This window comes from Scyliorhinus canicula, chromosome 1 (genome assembly GCF_902713615.1).
Source record: "Scyliorhinus canicula chromosome 1, sScyCan1.1, whole genome shotgun sequence".
Lineage (NCBI taxonomy): Eukaryota > Metazoa > Chordata > Chondrichthyes > Carcharhiniformes > Scyliorhinidae > Scyliorhinus > Scyliorhinus canicula.
Window position 1 is genome coordinate 169,094,198 of NC_052146.1, and position 18,275 is coordinate 169,112,472.

The 18,275-nt window shown below is 51.8% G+C and overlaps 1 protein-coding gene across 2 annotated transcripts in view; it reads left to right on the forward strand.

Annotated features, from left to right (window-relative positions):
* Nucleotides 1-18,275, forward strand: part of pgm3 (phosphoglucomutase 3) — a 121,343-nt gene that overhangs the window by 59,834 nt on the left and 43,234 nt on the right. For both annotated transcript variants that reach the window (XM_038802424.1, XM_038802433.1), the window contains exon 5: nucleotides 4,184-4,317. In XM_038802424.1, the coding sequence (XP_038658352.1) occupies nucleotides 4,184-4,317 (134 nt within the window). The remainder of the gene's footprint in view (nucleotides 1-4,183; nucleotides 4,318-18,275) is intronic.

Below are 18,275 nucleotides of genomic sequence, written 5' to 3' on the forward strand. Positions count from 1 at the left end.
TCTCTCTCTCTCTCTCTCGATCTTTTCACTGGGCTGTCAAGCCCCTTCACATTTCAGGTGACTATCCTGTTGAGGTGTTTCTGGCCCCCCTCCCTTCCTGTGGGATTAACCATGCTTACCTTGTGGATGCACCCTATAGGCCGGGGTTTTGCTTTGTCCGGGGGCCTTCCCTATCTTCGCCATGTTTGCCATGCGGGTGCTCTCTGCACGTCCAGGTTTCCCTTTGTCCAGGGGCCATCCAAAATGGCCGTTGTCGCCTGTTATAACCTGGCTGAGGACCATTGGTTATTTTAAGTTTATTGACAACTCAAGAATACAAAAGTATCAACAACATGCTAAAAACAGTCCAGAAATTCATTAATATGCGAAAAGCATTTACAAGACACCAAAAATACAAAATCCCCAGCTCTCAAGCCAGCACACACCCAGCACGACCACCCCGCCCACCGCACCCTCTGCTTCCAACAGTATCCCCACATCAGCAGACTAGACCACTGGAAAAGGACATAGACATAGAATTTACAGTGCAGAAGGAGGCCATTCGGCCCATCGAGTCTGCATCGGCTTCTGGAAAGAGCACCCTACCCAAGGTTAACACCTCCACCCTACCCCCATAACCCAGTAACCCCATAACCCACTGAGGGCAATTTATCATGGCCAATCCACCTAACCTGCACATCTTTGGACTGTGGGAGGAAACCGGAGCACCCGGAGGAAACCCACGCACACACGGGGAGGATGTGCAGACTCCGCACAGACAGTGACCCAAGCCGGAATCGAACCTGGGACCCTGGAGCTGTGAAGCGATTGTGCTATCCACAATGCTACCGTGCTGCCCTGCTTTCTCAGCTGGTGGACAAGCAGGCTTTGTCTCCATGCTTGTAAAAGGACACACTGGTACAGGGCATGGTGTGAGAGAGAGAGAGAGAAAAAAACACACTCCCCTCCCAAGAGGAGGTACAGTTCAACCCAAAACAGTTCCTGTAAAGAAACCACCAGCTGCAAAGCCGGCATACGGCCACCTCTGCCCCCCCCTTACAAAAAAAAACCAAGACAAAATAGAGAGCAACCACAAGTAACTCAACAAACAATTAAGTACAAAACAAAGCTGCCAGCACACGCTCCTCTTCCCCCACCCTCCACCCGCTCCAGCAACAGCCCCACATCGGTGAAGAGGCACCCACAAGCAGCTCAGTCTATCATAAAGGACAGTCAGCGTATGGTTGAGGAGAGAGAGGGAGAAGAACCCTCCCCCCTCAGTAGCACCGGTAAGGACCCCTCAACCCCAGTGCACAGAAGCAGGAGGGCCACAACTGGCGCGCACGCAGCTGCTAGGCCCAAAATAACAATACACAAACAAAAATACAGTAATAACCATACAATCCCCCAACAATAAAACACAACCAGCATTAGTACACATAGTCAATTGGGCCCCACGTTGCTGCTCTCACAGCTCCGACACCCTGTCTCCCAACACCATACAGTCCAAAACTGAAAAAACAAGTCCGTTCCCCTCCACTCTTTTTCTTTTCTTTTTTGAAAATAAATTCTGAGTACTCAATTATTTTTTTCCAATTAAGGGTCAATTTAGTGTGGTCAATCCACCTACCCTGCACATCTGCGGGTTGTGGGTGAAACCCAAGCAAACACAGGGAGAATGTGCAAACTCCACATGGACAGTGACCCAGGGCCGGGATTCGAACCTGGGACCTCAGCGCGTGAGGCAGCAGTGCTAACCTCTGCGCCAGGGTGCTGCCCCTGCCTCCACTTTCAACCCGGCAGCAGGCCAACCATTATCTGCCCAATGCTCCACTCCCAGCTGGTAAGCCGAAACGTCGCCAGTAGTAACAAGTATGAGTCCCTACTGCAGGAGGGTGGGGGTGGGGGTGGGCAGCATGCGCTGGTAACTGCAGGCAGGCAAACTGTCCTCTCTTTCCCCTGCAAGCGACTTCTCCTCCATCCAACTGGATGGGTGGCATGGTAGCACAGTGGGTAGCACTATTGCTTCACAGCACCAGGGTCATCGGCTTGATTCCCGGCTTGGTGCACAGTCTGTGAGAGTCTGCATGTTCTCCCTGTGGGCTTTCCTCCAGGTTTTCTGGTTTCCTCCCACAAGTCCCGAAAGATGTGCTGTTAGGTAATTTGGACATTCTGAATTCTCCCTCTGTGTACCCGAACAGGCGCCGGAGTGTGGTGACCCGGGCTTGTCACAGTAACTTCATTGCAGTGTTAATGTAAGCCTACTTGTGACACTAAAGATTATTATTATTATTGGTTGCAGCACTGCTCGCTTAGTCCAGGTTTCAAAGTCCAGAAAAGGCAGCCAGCATACAGAATAACATGCCAGGTCAGGGAGTTGGGTTATAGCCTGAAACAGCTGGAGCTCAGAGACCGATATCCCTCCAACACCTTAGAGTGTGAGCTACTGAGGTGGAGTGTGAGCTCCCCCAATGGAGAGAGAGAAGGGGGGGGGGGATCATTAGCAGTTACACCAATGTATCAATTGAGCTGACCATTGTGGTACCAGCTAGAGTAAGAAGCAGTGGTGTACTGCTGCTGCTGTGTATATATAGTTACTTTCTGTTTGAGTCTTTGGACTGTGCTGGATTGTTTGTGGCCCTCAGAAAATCGCCACATCTGCCATGTGGATGTACCCATGCTCTCACTCTCTCGCTCTGTCTGCCAGGCACACACTCCCCATCGGGAGCTGTGCCCGGCCCCCCGCCCTCTTCCTCCATACCTCCCTATGCTAGCGTGCCTGCTTGTGTGGTCCCCCTGGAGCAATTGTACCTTCCCCTACCCACTGTGTTCCTCCCCCTTCTCTCTACCCAGTGCTGCACCTCAGTCCCTTCTTCCTGGGACTCCTAGCAGATGGAAAACAAGGCAGTTCTATCCATTCAATTGTCCCTTTTTTGTTAAACAATTTTGTGTTGACTGGTGTCGTTGCAGCATTCCCAGCCTGTGACTGCACACAAATCTGCTGGCTCTTGCCAGCGCGGTGAAGTAGTATTCCTTAATCTGGAAGGCTACTCAGGCTTGGCCGGGTACAGTGTCCCAAACCGTACCTTGTTCTTGTATAGCGCTACCGTGGCTGTGTTGAATTCAGCTCAGCGCTTTGTCAGGTCTGTCCCCATGTCATTGTGTACGCGGATTGAATGTCCCTCCTAATTATAGGACCATGTGTGCCTTGCCCATCAGGATCTTCTCACTGTCTTTGTACCATTTCTCTGGGGGTTTGGGGAAGTTTTACCCACCCACCCCAACCAGTTCCTCAGCATCTGGGTCACGTTCCCCATGGGGTTGCAGCCCTCGATACTCTCCGGTAGGCCCACAATGTGGAGATTTTGGCGAGGCGACTGGTTCTCTTGGCCCTTGACCTTCCCTTTCAGCATTCCCTGGGTCGCCACCACCTTCCCATTCCCGTCTCCAATGAGGCAATCGCTTTGGTTGGTCACTGCTTTCTCCAGCTACCTGATGGTTGCCTCCGGCACCTCTAGCCGTTGCTCCATCTTTTCCAGCACCACCTTGAAGGGAGCCAGGGCGTCCGTGGCCTCAGTCTTTACCGTTGCTTTCATCTGATTGTCACACTGGAATGTCAGAATTTGATAATGGTATTCAAACTGGTTAGGGCTGCTTTCATTTCAGGTTCCGTATAAAATGTTTAACCAATCTCGCTGCTCTTTGGAAATGCTATTGTCAACGTGTTTTAAAGTCCTTTCTAAAAAGTACTTTTGATCACATTGTGCTATCTCAATTTCACAAGACAGAGCCATAGAATTCCTACAGTGCAGAAGGAGGCAATCCAGCCCATTGTGTTTGCAATGACACTCTGAAAGAGCACCCTAAAGTCCATTTCGCCACAATAACCCTGTAACCCCACTTAAAGTTCACATCTTTGGAAACTAAGGGGCAATTTAGCACAGCCAATCCATCTAACCACATCTTTAGACTGTGGGAGGAAACTGGAGCATACCCATGCAGACACGAGGAGAAAGTGCAAACTCCACTCAGTCGCCCAAGGGCCAGAATTGAACCGGGTCCCTGGCGCTGAGGCAGCAGTGCTAACCACTGTGCTGCCCCTTGTGTTGTGGTCTTGAATCTGCCAGCAAGTGATGAGGATGAAATTGAGAGGATGATATTACTGAGCTGTTATTATTAAATTACATGATTCTCTTTGTTGTAGACTATGGCCTTGTAAGCACTCCACAGCTACATTATATGGTCTACTGTTGGAATAGCATGGAGCAATATGGGACTGCTACAGTTGAAGGATATTACCGGAAACTTTCTCAGGCTTTTATTGCCCTGACTAAGCAGGTACATTTATTATCTATAGAAAGTCAATAAAGTTGAGGCTAAAAAGAATACCATGTTGGAGATTTCAAATAGAAACTAAATTCTGTACCACACGGGTAGGATCATCCTTTAGGTAACAATCATGCCAGTGCTGTACAGTTACAAATTGATACTGAATCTAGTACTGTTCCCTGCCTTTCTGATCAACAGCAGATTGTTTTGATTTGCAATAACAATTCTTAACTTCAAAGAACGTGGGCTGGATTCTCCACCCGCCGCGCCACATTTTTGTTTCACCCCGCCGGCGGGATGCTCCGCTACGCCGGCTGGTCAATGGGGTTTCCCATTGTGGGGCAACCCTACGCCGTTGGGAAGCCCCCATGCTGCCGGCAAAACAGAGCATCCCGCTGACGGAGAATCCAGCCCTTGATCTTTACTGGTCTAGTATATTAAACAGTACTGCAGTATCAAAGACTTTGGTTAAAATATAAACAAAATGTTAGAAAAACTCAGCTGGTCTGGCAACATCAGTGGAGAGAGAAACAGATAGCATTTCCAGTCTAATATGACTCTCCCTCAGCTTCGGTTATACTCTGCTACCAAATCTTGCTTTATTCAAAGCGATAAGATGCCTGTTCTAATACTAATTTAGAGGAAGGCGATGGCATAGTGGTGTTGAAACTGGTCTAGTAATCCAGAGACCCAGGGTACTGCTCTCGGAACCCGGATCAACAGATGGTGAAATTTTGAATTCAATTATAAAAAAAAAACCTAGCATTAAAAGTCTCAAGAAACCATTGCCAATTGGTCACTAATGTCCTTTCGAACATAGAACTTCCGGTTGCGGCTATGCGGAGCTAAGCCCACGTTCAGCAGCTCCCGCCAGGAACGGACCTTTGGGCTCTTTTTAGGGCCCCCAGCGGCACTTTTTCGACAGCTCCCGACGTGGGAAGGTGATAACAACATTCCCCCAGTGGTATATGGCCTGGACCAGGAGTAGGGCTAGTTAAATAGCGGTGGCAGCGCCAAAGCAAAAGCGGGGGAAGAGGCACAAGATGGCGGCCGACGGAGACCTGGAGGCAGTGGGCGCAGGAGCAGCAGGAGACTCTCCAGCGCTGCTTCCGGGAGCTCAAAGCGGAGCTGCTAGAGCCGTTGAAGGCTTCCATCGACAAGCTGATGGAGACTCGGAATGCCCAGGGGGTGGCAATTCGGGAGATCCGACAACAGGCCTCTGAAAGAGAGGATGAGGCCTCAGCCCTCGTGGCAAAGGTGGAGATGTATGAGGCACTCCATAAAAAGTGGCAGGAGCGGTTCGAGGAGCTGGAGAACCGATGGAGGTGAAAAGATTTGCGGATCTTGGGCCTCCTGGAGGGGTCAGACTTGGGGGCCTACGTGGTCGCCATGCTGAACTCGCTGATGGGAGCTAGGTCCTTCCAGGGACCCCTGGAGCTGGAGGGGGCCCACAGAATTCTGGCAAGAAAGCCCAAGCCGAATGAGCCGCCATGGGTGGTGCTGGTGCGGTTTCATTGGTTCATTGACCGGGAGTGTGTGCTCAGGTGGGCCAGGAAGGAGCGGAGCAGCAGGTGGGAGAACGCGGTGGTACGGATCTACCAGGACTGGAGTGCAGAGGTGGCTAAGCGGAGGGCCGGGTACAACCGGACGAAGGCGGTGCTACATCGAAAAGGAGTAAAGTTCGGCATGCTGCAGCCGGCGCGTTTGTGGGTCACCTACAGGGACCGGCACTTCTACTTCGAGTCCCCGGAGGAGGCGTGGGCCTTCTTGCAGGCCGAGAAGTTGGACTCAAACTGAGGGTTGGGTGCGGGGGGCTCTGTGTAACTGTTATCTTTTGAGGGGGGTTTTCTGTTTAATGTTGGTTCTATGTTGTTTTCAGGGTGAGTGGGGCACTGTCTTTTTGCTTGGGCTCGGTGGATGGGCTCGAGGAGGGGGCCGACAATGGGTGCTGTTTTAGAGGTGGCGGGGCCTGGCAGGAGGAAAGCGTGGGCTTTTTTCCCCGCGTGAGAGCGGGAGGAGGAGAGCCTGCTCGTGGGCACTGGGGAGGAGGGGCAGCCCCACGTTGGGAGGGGACGGAGGAGTGGCGGGAGTTGCCGGGGTCAGCAGGAGTCAGCTGGCTTACGGGAGTACTATGGAGGGAGTAACGCGGCTAGGGGGGGCCCTAGCTGATGGGGTGGGGGAGGGGGGTACCGGGCTGCTGCTGGAATGGCCAGGGAGAAGCTGAAGTATGCAGAGGGGGTCGAGTCGGGGGTTTGCAGCCGTGGGAAATGGGTCAAATGGGAGGCGCGGGCCTGTGGAGGGCAGAGGAAGGGTTATGGCTAGTCGGCGAGGGAGGGGTGCAGGGAGCTCCCTGATCTGGCTGATAACCTGGAATGTGAGGGGACTGAACGGGCCGGTCAAACGGGCCCGCGTGTTCGCGCACCTGAAGGTGCTGAAGGCGGACGTGGCCATGCTCCAGGAGACACACCTGAAGGTGGCGGACCAGGTTAGATTGAGGAAAGGATGAGTAGGCCAAGTGTTTTCATTCAGGGCTGGATGCAAAAAATCGAGGGGTGGCGATCCTGGTGGGAAAGAGGGTGTCGCTTGAGGCATTGAATGTGGTGGCGGACTGCGGCGGGAGGTATGTGATGGTGAGTGGCAAGCTGTAGGGGGAGCGGGTGGTGTTGGTCAACGTGTACGCCCCGAACTGGGACGATGCGGGTTTTATGCGGCGCATGTTGGGCCGCATTCCAGATCTGGAGACCGGGGGGGGGGGGGATTTTAATAGTGTTGGACCCGCCACTGGATCGATCCAGGTCCAGGACGGGTAGGAGGCCAGAGGCGGCCAAGGTGTTGAGGGGACTCATGGATCAGATGGGAGGGGTGGATCCTTGGAGGTTTGCGAGGCCAAGGGTCAGGGAGTTTTCATTCTTCTACCATGTGTACAAGGCCTATTCCCGGATTGACTTTTTCATTATGAGTAGGGCGCTGATTCAGAGGATGGAGGATGCCGAATATTCGGCGATAACCATTTCAGATCATGCCTTGCATTGGGTGGACCTTGAGCTGGAGGAGGAGAGAGACCAGCACCCGCTCTGGCGCTTGGAGGTGGGGCTGTTGGCAGATGAGGTGGTGAGCGGGCGGGTTTGAGGAGGTATCATGAGGTACCTGGAGGCTAATGATAATGGGGAGGTCCGAGTGGGGACGATCTGGGAGGCACTGAAGGCGGTGGTCAAAGGGGAGTTGATCTCCATTCGAACCCATAGGGAGAGGAAAGAGGGAGAGGTTGGTGGGGGAGCTGGTGAGGGTGGACAGGAGATACGCGGAGGCTCTAGAGGAGGGATTGCTGAGGGAGCGGTGTAGTCTTCAGGCCAAATTTGACCTGCTGACCACTAGAAAGGCGGAGGCTCAATGGAGGAAGGCACAGGGAGCGGTGTATGAATATGGGGAGAACATAGAACATAGAACACTACAGCGCAGTACGGGCCCTTCGGCCCTCGATGTTGCGCCGACCCGTGAAACCATATCTGACCTACACTATTCCATTTTCATCCATATGTCTATCCAGTGACCACTTAATGCCCTTAAAGTTGGCGAGTCTACTACTGTTGCAGGCAGGGTGTTCCACACCCCTACTACTCTCTGAGTAAAGAAACTGCCTCTGACAACTACTCTATATCTACCACCCCTCAATTTAAAGCTATGTCCCCTCGTGTTGGTCATCACCATCCGAGGAAAAAGACTCTCGCTGTCCATCCTATCTAACCCTCTGACTATCTTATATGTCTCTATTAAGTCACCTCTCAGCCTTCTCCTCTCTAACGAAAACAACCTCAATTCCCTGAGCCTTTCTTCGTAAGACCTTCCCTCCATACCAGGCAACATCCTAGTAAATCACCTCTGAACCCTTTCCAAAGCTTCCACATCCTTCCTATAATGTGGTGACCAGAACTGCACGCAGTACTCCAGGTGCGGCCGCACCAGAGTTATGTACAGCTGCAGCATGACCTTGTGGTTCCGAAACTCAATCCCCCTGCTTATAAAGGCTAGCACACCATATGCCTTCTTAACAGCCCTATTAACCTGGGTGGCAACTTTCAGGGATTTATGTACCTGGATGCCGAGATCTCTCTGTTCATCTACACTACCAAGAATCTTGCCATTAGCCCAGTACTCTGCGAGTAGGATGCTGGCGCATCAGCTCCGCAAGCGGGATGCGGCTAGGGAGATTGGTGGAGTCAAGGATAGGGGAGGAAAGGTGGTGCGAAGGTGGGGTAGACATCAATGGGGTCTTCAGGGACTTCTATGAGGGACTTCTATGAGGAACTGTATCGGTCTGAACCCCCGGCGGAGTGGGGGGGAAATGGGGTGCTTCTTGGACCGGCTGCGATTCCCGAGGGTGGAGGAGGGACCGGGGGTGCCGCTTGAGCTCGAGGAGTTGGTCAAAGGGATTGGGAGCATGCAGTTGGGGAAGGTGCCGGGGCCAGATGGGTTCCCGGTCGAATTTTATAAGAAGTATGCAGACCTGTTGGGCCCCTTAGGACCTTCAACGAGGCATGGGGGGGGGGGGGGGGGGGGGGGGGGGCTCTGCCCCCCCGACTATGTCCCGGGCGATGATTTCCCTGATCCTTAAGCGGGACAAGGACCCCCTGCAGTGTGGGTCATACAGGCCGATCTCGCTGTTAAATGTAGACGCCAAACTGATGGTGAAGATCTTGGCCACGAGGATAGAGGACTGTGTGCCACTGGTCATTCAGGAGGATCAGACTGGGTTCGTGAAGGGGCGACAGTTGAGCACCAACATACGGAGGCTCTTGAATGTTATAATGATGCTGGTGGTAGAAGGGGAGGCGGAGATAGTAGTGGCGCTGGGCGCGGAGAAGGCCTTTGATAGGGTTGAGTGGGAGTACTTGTGGGAGGTGCTGGAAAGGTTTGGGTTTGGGGAGGGGTTTGTCAGATGGGTGAGGCTATTGTATGAGGCCCCGATGGCGAGCGTGACCACGAATAGGAGGACATCGGAGTATTTTTGGTTATATCGAGGGACGAGGCACGGGTGTCCCCTGTCCCCCCTGCTCTTTGCGTTAGCAATTGAACCCCTGGCCATGGCGTTGAGGGAGTCGAGGAACTGGAGGGGACTGGCGCGAGGGAGAGGGAGGAGCACCGTGTGTCGCTCTATGCCGATGATTTATTGTTGTATGTGGCGGACCCGGTGGGGGGAATGCCGGAGGTGATGAAGATCCTTAGGGAATTTGGGAAGTTTTCAGGATACAAGCTCAACCTGGGGAAGAGCGAGCTGTTTGTCGTGCATCCGGGGAACCAGGTAAGAGAGGATTGGTAGGCTCCCACTAAAAAGGGCGGAGAGGAGTTTTCAGTACTTGGGAGTCCAGGTGGCCAGGAGCTGGGGGGCCCTACACAAACTCAACCGTACAAGGCTGGTGGAGCAAATGGAGGAGGAGTTTAAAAGATGGGACATATTGCCGCTGTCGTTCGCTGTCCGCCAAGCTGGCGGTGCTCCCGAGGTTTTTGTTCCTGTTCCAGTGCCTTCCCATCCTTATCCCGAAGGCTTTTTTCAGGAGGGTCAACAGGAGCATATTACGGGGTTTGTGTGGGCGCATGGGATCCCGAGGGTGAGAAGGGTGTTCTTGGAGCGGGGCAGGGATAGGGGGGGCTGGCACTGCCCAACCTCTGTGGGTACCATTGGGCTGCTAACGCAGCGATGGTGCATAAGTGGGTGATGGACGGGGAGGGGGCAGCATGGAAGAGGATGGAGATGGCGTCCTGTGTGGGCACGAGCCTGGAGCCGCTGGTGACGGCACCGCTGCCGCTCCCTCCGACGAGGTATACCACGAGCCCTCTTAACCGACCCATTCAACCCTCGAACATTCCAGGTGATAGGCCTAGATGGGGGAAAAGTGCCCCCCCGCCGATCAGCCATTCCCTCTGTTGGGCCCGCATCCAGCCCATGCGCCACGCCTCCTCTGGCCCCACCACCGACCGACCTCTCTGCCCCTCAAGGTGTTTAAAGAGGCAAGAGCCCCAGACGATGTCACAGGCCACGATTTTGCTTATCCTGAAACGGGACAAGAACCCAGAGCTATGTTGGTCTTACAGGCCAATTTCCCTGTTGAACGTAGATGCCAAACTGTTGGCCAAAATGTTGTCCTCCAGGATTGAGGATTGTGTACCGAACGTCATTGTGGAGGATCAGACGGGGTTCGTTAAGGGCAGGAAGCTGGTGGCCAAGAAGGCTGTGAAACGTGATCATGATGCCCAAGGAAAGTAGGGAGGTGGAGGTAGTGCTCGCAATGTATGCCGAAAAAGCTTTTGACCGGGTTGAGTGGGATTATTTGTGGGAGGTTCTGGGGCAGCTCTGATTTGGGAGGGGCTTTATTGACTGGGTCAGGTTGCTGTACCAGGCTCCTTTGACAAGTGTACGGACGAATAGGACGACTTCAGACTATTTTAGACTGCACCGGGGGACAAGACAGGGATGCCCCCTCTCCTCACTGTTGTTTGTGCTAGCTATAGAGCCCCTGGCAATTGCTCTGAGGCCCTCAAGGGGCTGGTCCAGGAGGGGGTTGAAGCACAGAGTCTCGCTGTATGCGGACGACCTGCTTCTGTATGTTTCAGATCCAATTGAGGGAATGGGAGAAAACGTGGGAATTTTAGGGGAATTTGGCCTGTTTTTGGGGTCTGAGCTTAATAGAACATAGAACAGTACAGCACAGAACAGGCCCTTCGGCCCTCGATGTTGTGCCGAGCAATGATCACCCTACTTAAACCCACGTAACCCGTATCCCAACAATCCCCCCATTAACCTTACACTACGGGCAATTTAGCATGGCCAATCCACCTAACCCCGCACATCTTTGGACTGTGGGAGGAAACCGGAGCACCCGGAGGAAACCCACGCACACACGGGGAGGACGTGCAGACTCCACACAGACAGTGACCCAGCCGGGAATCGAACCTGGGACCTGGAGCTGTGAAGCATTGATGCTAACCACCATGCTACCGTGAGGCCCCGAATATGGGGAAGAGCGAGATGTTTGCAGTCCAGGCGAGGGTTCAACAGAGGCGACTGGGGGCACTGCTGTTTAGATTGGTAGGGGACAATTTTTGCAGTACCACATATAACTTGCAAATGTTTGGCTTCAAGGAACTGCAGTAATCCAAAGTGCTCTTCAGAGGTCCCATCTGAACCTTCAACTCCCAACTTGAACAAATTTCAGTAAAATGACTGCTTGGGACTATCTATTTAAAATGTAGAGAAATAAAAGTTTATACAAATTTAATAAGACAAAAAAATAAGTTTCAGGGACTAGGTATCCAAGTGGCGCGATTGGGACCGGCTACATAAATTGAACTTGGCTCGGTTGGTGGATCAGATGAAAGACAATTTGCGGAGATGGGATGCGCTCCCATTGTCTCTCGCTGGTAGGGTCCAAACGGTGAAAATGATGGTTCTCCCGAGATTCCTGTTTGTATTTCAATGGCTCACAATCTTCTTTCCGTGGTCCTTTTTTAAGCGGGTCAATAAAGTTATAGTGGGCTTTGTATGGTGGCGCGGGAAAGTCCCCACGAGTGGGGAGGGTAATACTGGAACGGAGTCGGGGAGAGGGAGGGCTGGCGCTGCCGAACTTTAGCAATTATTACTGGGCGGCTAATATAGCCATGATTAGGAAGTGGCTGGTGGAGGTCGGCATGGGTGCGTATGGAGGCGGCTTCTTTTTTTTTTGATAAACAATTTTAATGAGGTATTTTTTGACATTGTAAACAGTAAAATTACAGAACGTGAAAACAAAAGGACTGCACAATAAACAAAGTACACAGTACAATTGCCCTAGAGGGCAGCACGGTGGCCTAGTGGTTAGCACAGCTGCCTCACGGCGCTGAGGTCCCAGGTTCGATCCCGGCTCTGGGTCACTGTCCGTGTGGAGTTTGCACATTCTCCCCGTGTCTGCGTGGGTTTCGCCCCCACAACCCCAAAAAATGTGCAGAGTAGGTGGATTGGCCACACTAAATTGCCCCTTAATTGGAAACAAAATAATTGGGTAATCTAAAATTTAAAAAAAAAAGTACAATTGCCCTAGTCCGTCCAACCCAGATCTGCCTAATTGACCCCTATACTACATTCCCCTAAACCCCCCCCCCCCAACCTGCTGACGATTAATTCTCCGCAAAGAAGTCAATGAATGGTTGTCACCTCCGGGCGAACCCTAACAACGACTCTCAAGGTGAACTTGATTTTCTCCAAGCCCAGGAAACTTGCCATGTCTGACAGCCAGGGTTCCGACTTCGGGGGCTTTGCGTCCCTCCAAGCTAGGAGTGTCTGTCTCCGGGCTACCAGGGAAGCAAAGGCCAAAATGTCGGCCTCTTTCTCCCCCAGGACTTCCAGGGCCTCTGAAACTCCAAAAATCGCCACCTCTGGACCCGATGCCACCCTTATGTTCAATACTCTAGACATGACGTCCTCGAACCCCTGCCAGTATCTCCTACGTTTTGGACACGCCCAAAACATGGGGACATGGTCTGCCGGTCCTCTCAGACATTTTATAGACCTGTCCTCTACACCGAAGAATCTACTCATCCGGGACACACATGTGGGCCCGGTGGACGACCTTTTTTTTTTCCATAGAACATTACAGCGCAGTACGGGCCCTTCGGCCCTCGATATTAGAACATAGAACACTACAGCGCAGTACGGGCCCTTCGGCCCTCGATGTTGCGCCGACCTGTGAAACCATCTGAAGCCTATCTGACCTACACTATTCCATTTTCATCCATATGTCTATCCAGTGACCACTTAATGCCCTTAAAGTTGGCGAGTTTACTACTGTTGCAGGCAGGGTGTTCCACACCCCTACTACTCTCTGAGTAAAGAAACTGCCTCTGACATCTGTCCTATATCTACCACCCCTCAATTTAAAGCTATGTCCCCTCGTGTTGGTCATCACCATCCGAGGAAAAAGACTCTCACTGTCCACCCTATCTAACCCTTTGACTATCTTATATGTCTCTATTAAGTCACCTCTCAGCCTTCTCCTCTCTAACGAAAACAACCTCAAGTTCCTGAGCCTTTCCTCGTAAGACCTTCCCTCCATACCAGGCAATATCCTAGTAAATCTCCTCTGAACCCTTTCCAAAGCTTCCACATCCTTCCTATAATGTGGTGACCAGAACTGCACGCAGTACTCCAGGAGCGGCCACACCAGAGTTATGTACAGCTGCAGCATGACCTTGTGGCTCCGAAACTCAATCCCCCTACTGATAAAGGCGAGCACACCCTATGCCTTCATAACAGCCCTATTAACCTGGGTGGCAACTTTCAGGGATTTATGTACCTGGATGCTGAGATCTCTGTTCATCTACACTACCAAGAATCTCGCCATTAGCCCAGTACTCTGCATTCCTGTTACTCCTTCCAAAGTGAACCACCTCACACTTTTCCGCATTGAACTCCATCTGCCACCTCTCAGCCCAGCTCTGCAGCTTATCTATGTCCCTCTGTATCCTATAACATCCTTCAGCACTATCCACAACTCCACCGACCTTTGTGTCATCTGCAAATTTACTAACCCATCCTTCTGAAATGAAAATGAATGAAAATCGCTTATTGTCACGAGTAGGCTTCAAATGAAGTTACTGTGAAAAGCCCCTAGTCGCCACATTCCGGCGCCTGTTCGGGGAGGCTGTTACGGGAATCGAACGGTGCTGCTGGCCTGCTTGGTCTGCTTTCAAAGCCAGCAATTTAGCGTTGCGCTAAACAGCCCCTCTACACCCTCTTCCAGGTCATTTATAAAAATGACAAACAGCAGTGGCCCCAAAACAGATCCTTGCGGTACACCACTAGTAACTGAACTCCAGGATGAACATTTGCCATCAACCACCACCCTCTGTCTTCTTTCAGCTAGCCAATTACTGATCCAAACCGCTAAATCACCTTCAATCCCATACTTCCTTATCTTCTGCAATAGCCTACCATGGGGAACCTTATCAAACGCCTTACTGAAATCCATATACACCACATCAACCGCTTTACCCTCATCCACCTGTTTGGTCACCTTCTCAAAAAACTCAATAAGGTTTGTGACGCATGACCTACCCTTCACAAAACCGTGTTGAGTATCGCTAATCAACTTGTTCTTTTCAAGATGATTATAAACCCTATCTCTTATAACCTTTTCAAACTTTTTACCCACAACCGAAGTAAGGCTCACAGGTCTATAATTACCAGGGTTGTCTCTACTCCCCTTCTTGAACAAGGGGACAACATTTGCTATCCTCCAGTCTTCCGGCACTATTCCTGTCGACAAAGACGACATAAAAATCAAGGACAAAGGCTCTGCAATCTCCTCCCTGGCTTCCCAGAGAATCCTAGGATAAATCCCATCTGGCCCAGGGGACTTATCTATTTTGACACTTTCCAAAATTGCTAACACCTCCTTGTGAACCTCAATCCCATCTAGCCTGGTCGACTGTACCTGAGTATTCTCCTCGACAACATTGTCTTTCTCCAGTGTAAACACTGACGAAAAATATCCATTTAACGCTTCCCCTATCTCCTCTGATTCCACACACAACTTTACACTACTATCCTTGATTGGCCCTAATCTTACTCTAGTCATTCTTTTGTTCCTGATATACCTATAGAAAGCCTTAGGGTTTTCCTTGATCCTATCCACCAACGACTTTTCGTGTCCTCTCCTCACTCTTCTTAACTCTCCCTTTAGGTCCTTCCTGGCTAACTTGTAACTCTCAAGTGCTCTAACTGAGCCTTCATGTCTCATCCTACCATAAGCCGCCTTCTTCCTCTTTACAAGTGCTTCAACTTCCTTAGTAAACCACGGTTCCCTTGCTCGACAACTTCCTCCCTTCCTGACAGGTACATACTTATCAAGGACACGCAGTAGCTGTTCCTTGAAAAAGCTCCACATTTCGATTGTACCCATCCCCTGCAGTTTCCTTCCCCATCCTATACACCTTAAATCTTGCCGAATAGCATCATAATTGCCTTTCCCCCACCTATAATTCTTGCCTTGCGATATATACCTATCCCTGCCCATCGCTAAAGTAAACATAACCGAATTGTGATCACTATCACCAAAGTGCTCACGTACATCTAAATCTAACACCTGGCCGGGTTCATTACCCAGTACCAAATCCAATGTGGCCTCGCCCCTTGTTGGCCTGTCTACATACTGTCAGAAAACCCTCCTGCACGCACTGCACAAAAACTGACCCATCTATAGTACTCGAACTATAGTATTTCCAGTCAATATTTGGAAAGTTAAAGTCCCCGATAACAACTACCCTGTTACACGCGCTCCTGTCAAGAATCATCTTTGCTATCCTTTCCTCTACATCTCTGGAACTATTCGGAGGTCTATAGACAACTCCCAACAGGGTGACCTCTCCTCTCCTGTTCCTAACCTCAGCCCATACTACCTCAGTAGACTAGTCCTCAAACGTCCTTTCTGCCGCCGTAATACTTTCCTTGATTAACAATGCCACCCCCCCCCCTCTCTTTTACCATCTTAAACTGGATCAGGCCGAGCCTGGCACATGTTGCAGTCCCATTAATCCTGCTCAGCGCATCCGTCCACAGGCCCTCCCCAATCTCCCCATCCAATCCTCCTCCCATTTCTGCCTTAGTTCCTCAGTCTGCGTCTGCTGCGTCCCTATGAACGCCTTGTAAATATCCGAGACACTTCCCTCCCCCACCCATTCTCTAGACACTACCCTATCTTGGATCCCCCTTAGTGGCAAGAGTGGAAAAGATGGCACCTGCCTGTGCAAAAAGTCCCGCACTTGAATGTACCTGAATTCATTCCCCCTCGTCAACCCAAACTTGTCCTTCAGCGCCCTCAAGCCAGGGAAGCTCCCTTCCAAGAACAAATCTCCCATCTGCTCAATCCCCGCGCTCTGCCCTACCCATATACCCCACCCGTCCAACCTCCCCGGAGAAAAACCGATGGTTGTCACATATTGGGGACCAGACCGATGCTCCCGTTGCTCCCACATGGGGCTGTTTAGCACAGGGCTAAATCGCTGGGCTTGTGAAAGCAGACCAAGGCAGCCAGCACACGGTTCAATTCCTAGACCAGCCTCCCCGAACTGGCCCTGGAAATGTGGAGACTAGGGGCTGTTCACAGTAACTTAATTTGAAGCCTACTTGTGACAAGTGATTTTCATTTCATTTCATTTTCACTTCATTTCACATGCCTCCTCCACTGTCCCCAGATCCGAAGGGCCGCCACCACTACAGGACTGGTGGAGAAGCGCGCCGGCGGGAACGGCAAGGCGCCGTCACCAACGCCCCCAGACTGGTGCCCCTACATGAGGCTGCTTCCATCCTCTCCCAAGTCCCCCCCCCCCCCCCCCCCCCCCCACCACCACCACTAACACCAACCACTTCCTAATCATGGCTATGTTAGCTGCCCAATAATCCAATAATAGTTGCTGCTTGAGCATCACCCTCTTACTCTCGGGGACTTGCCCGCCCATACGAAGCCCAAAATGATCTTGCTTACCCTCTTAAAAAAGGAATGTGGAATGAAAATGGGGAGACACTGGAACACGAATAAGAACCTCGGGAGGACCGTCATTTAACTGTCTGAATTCTCCCAGCTAACGACAGCGGGAGCGCATCCCACCTCCAGAACTCCCCTTGCATTTGATCTACCAGCCGGGACAGGTTCAGCTTGTGTAGTTGACCCCATTCCCGCGCCACTTGTATTCCCAGGTACCTGAAACTGTCCCCAACTAGCCGGAATGGCAGATCCCTCAGCCGGTCCCCTTGGCCCCCCTCCTGGACTACAAACATTTCATTTCTTGTCATATTCAATTTATACCCCGAAAACCGGCCGAATTCCTCCAGGGTCGCCATTATTCCGCCTATCCCCGCCATCGGGTCCGAGACGTGCAAAAGCGTCGTTAGGGCAGCACGGTAGCCTTGTGGATAGCACAATCGCTTCACAGCTCCAGGGTCCCAGGTTCGGTTCCGGCTTGGGTCACTGTCTGTGCGGAGTCTGCACATCCTCCCCGTGTGTGCGTGGGTTTCCTCCGGGTGCTCCGGTTTCCTCCCACAGTCCAAAGATGTGCGGGTTAGGTGGATTGGCCATGCTAAATTGCCCTTAGTGTCCAAAATTGCCCTTAGTGTTGGGTGGGGTTACTGGGTAATGGGTAATGTTGACCTTGGATAGGGGGTAGGGTGCTCTTTCCAAGAGACGGTGCAGACTCGATGGGCCGAATGGCGGCCTCCTGCACTGTAAATTCTATGTAATCTGCATACAATGAAACCCTATGCCCCCCCCCACCCCCCGGAACCAGCCCCTTCCAACCCCCTGAAGCCCTCAGAGCAATTGATAGCGGCTCTATAGCGAGCGTAAACAGCAGTGGGAGAGGGGGCACACCTGTCTCGTCCCACGGTACAGTCTGAAATAGTCGTCCTCTCACTCTCTTCCGTGACCTGATATAACAGCCTGTCCTAGTCGATGAAATCCACCGTCCCAGCACCTCCCATAAGTACCGGGTCAAATACCTTCTCCGTGTCCATAGCCACCACTACATCCACCTTCTTTCCCTCCAGGGGCATCATGATCACATTGAGCAATCATCTTTTATTCGCCCCCAGTTGCCTACCTTTAATGAACCCTGTTTGGTCCTCCCTAATAACACTCAACACACAATACTCGATCCTAGTGGCCAAGAGCTTTGCCAGCAGTTTGGCATCCACATTAAGAAGGGAGATCGGCCTTTAAGACCCACACAACTCCGGGTTCTTGTCCCTTTTTAAAATCAAAGAGATGGTAGCCTGCGACATCGTCTGGGGAAGCACCCCTCTGTCCCTTGCCTCATTAAAAACCTTGACCAGCAGCGGCCCCAATATCCCGGAGAACTTTTCAAAAATTCTACCGTGTACCCATCCGGCCCCGGGGCCTTACCTGACTGCATGGCCTTTAAGCCCTCTAATATTTCATCAACTC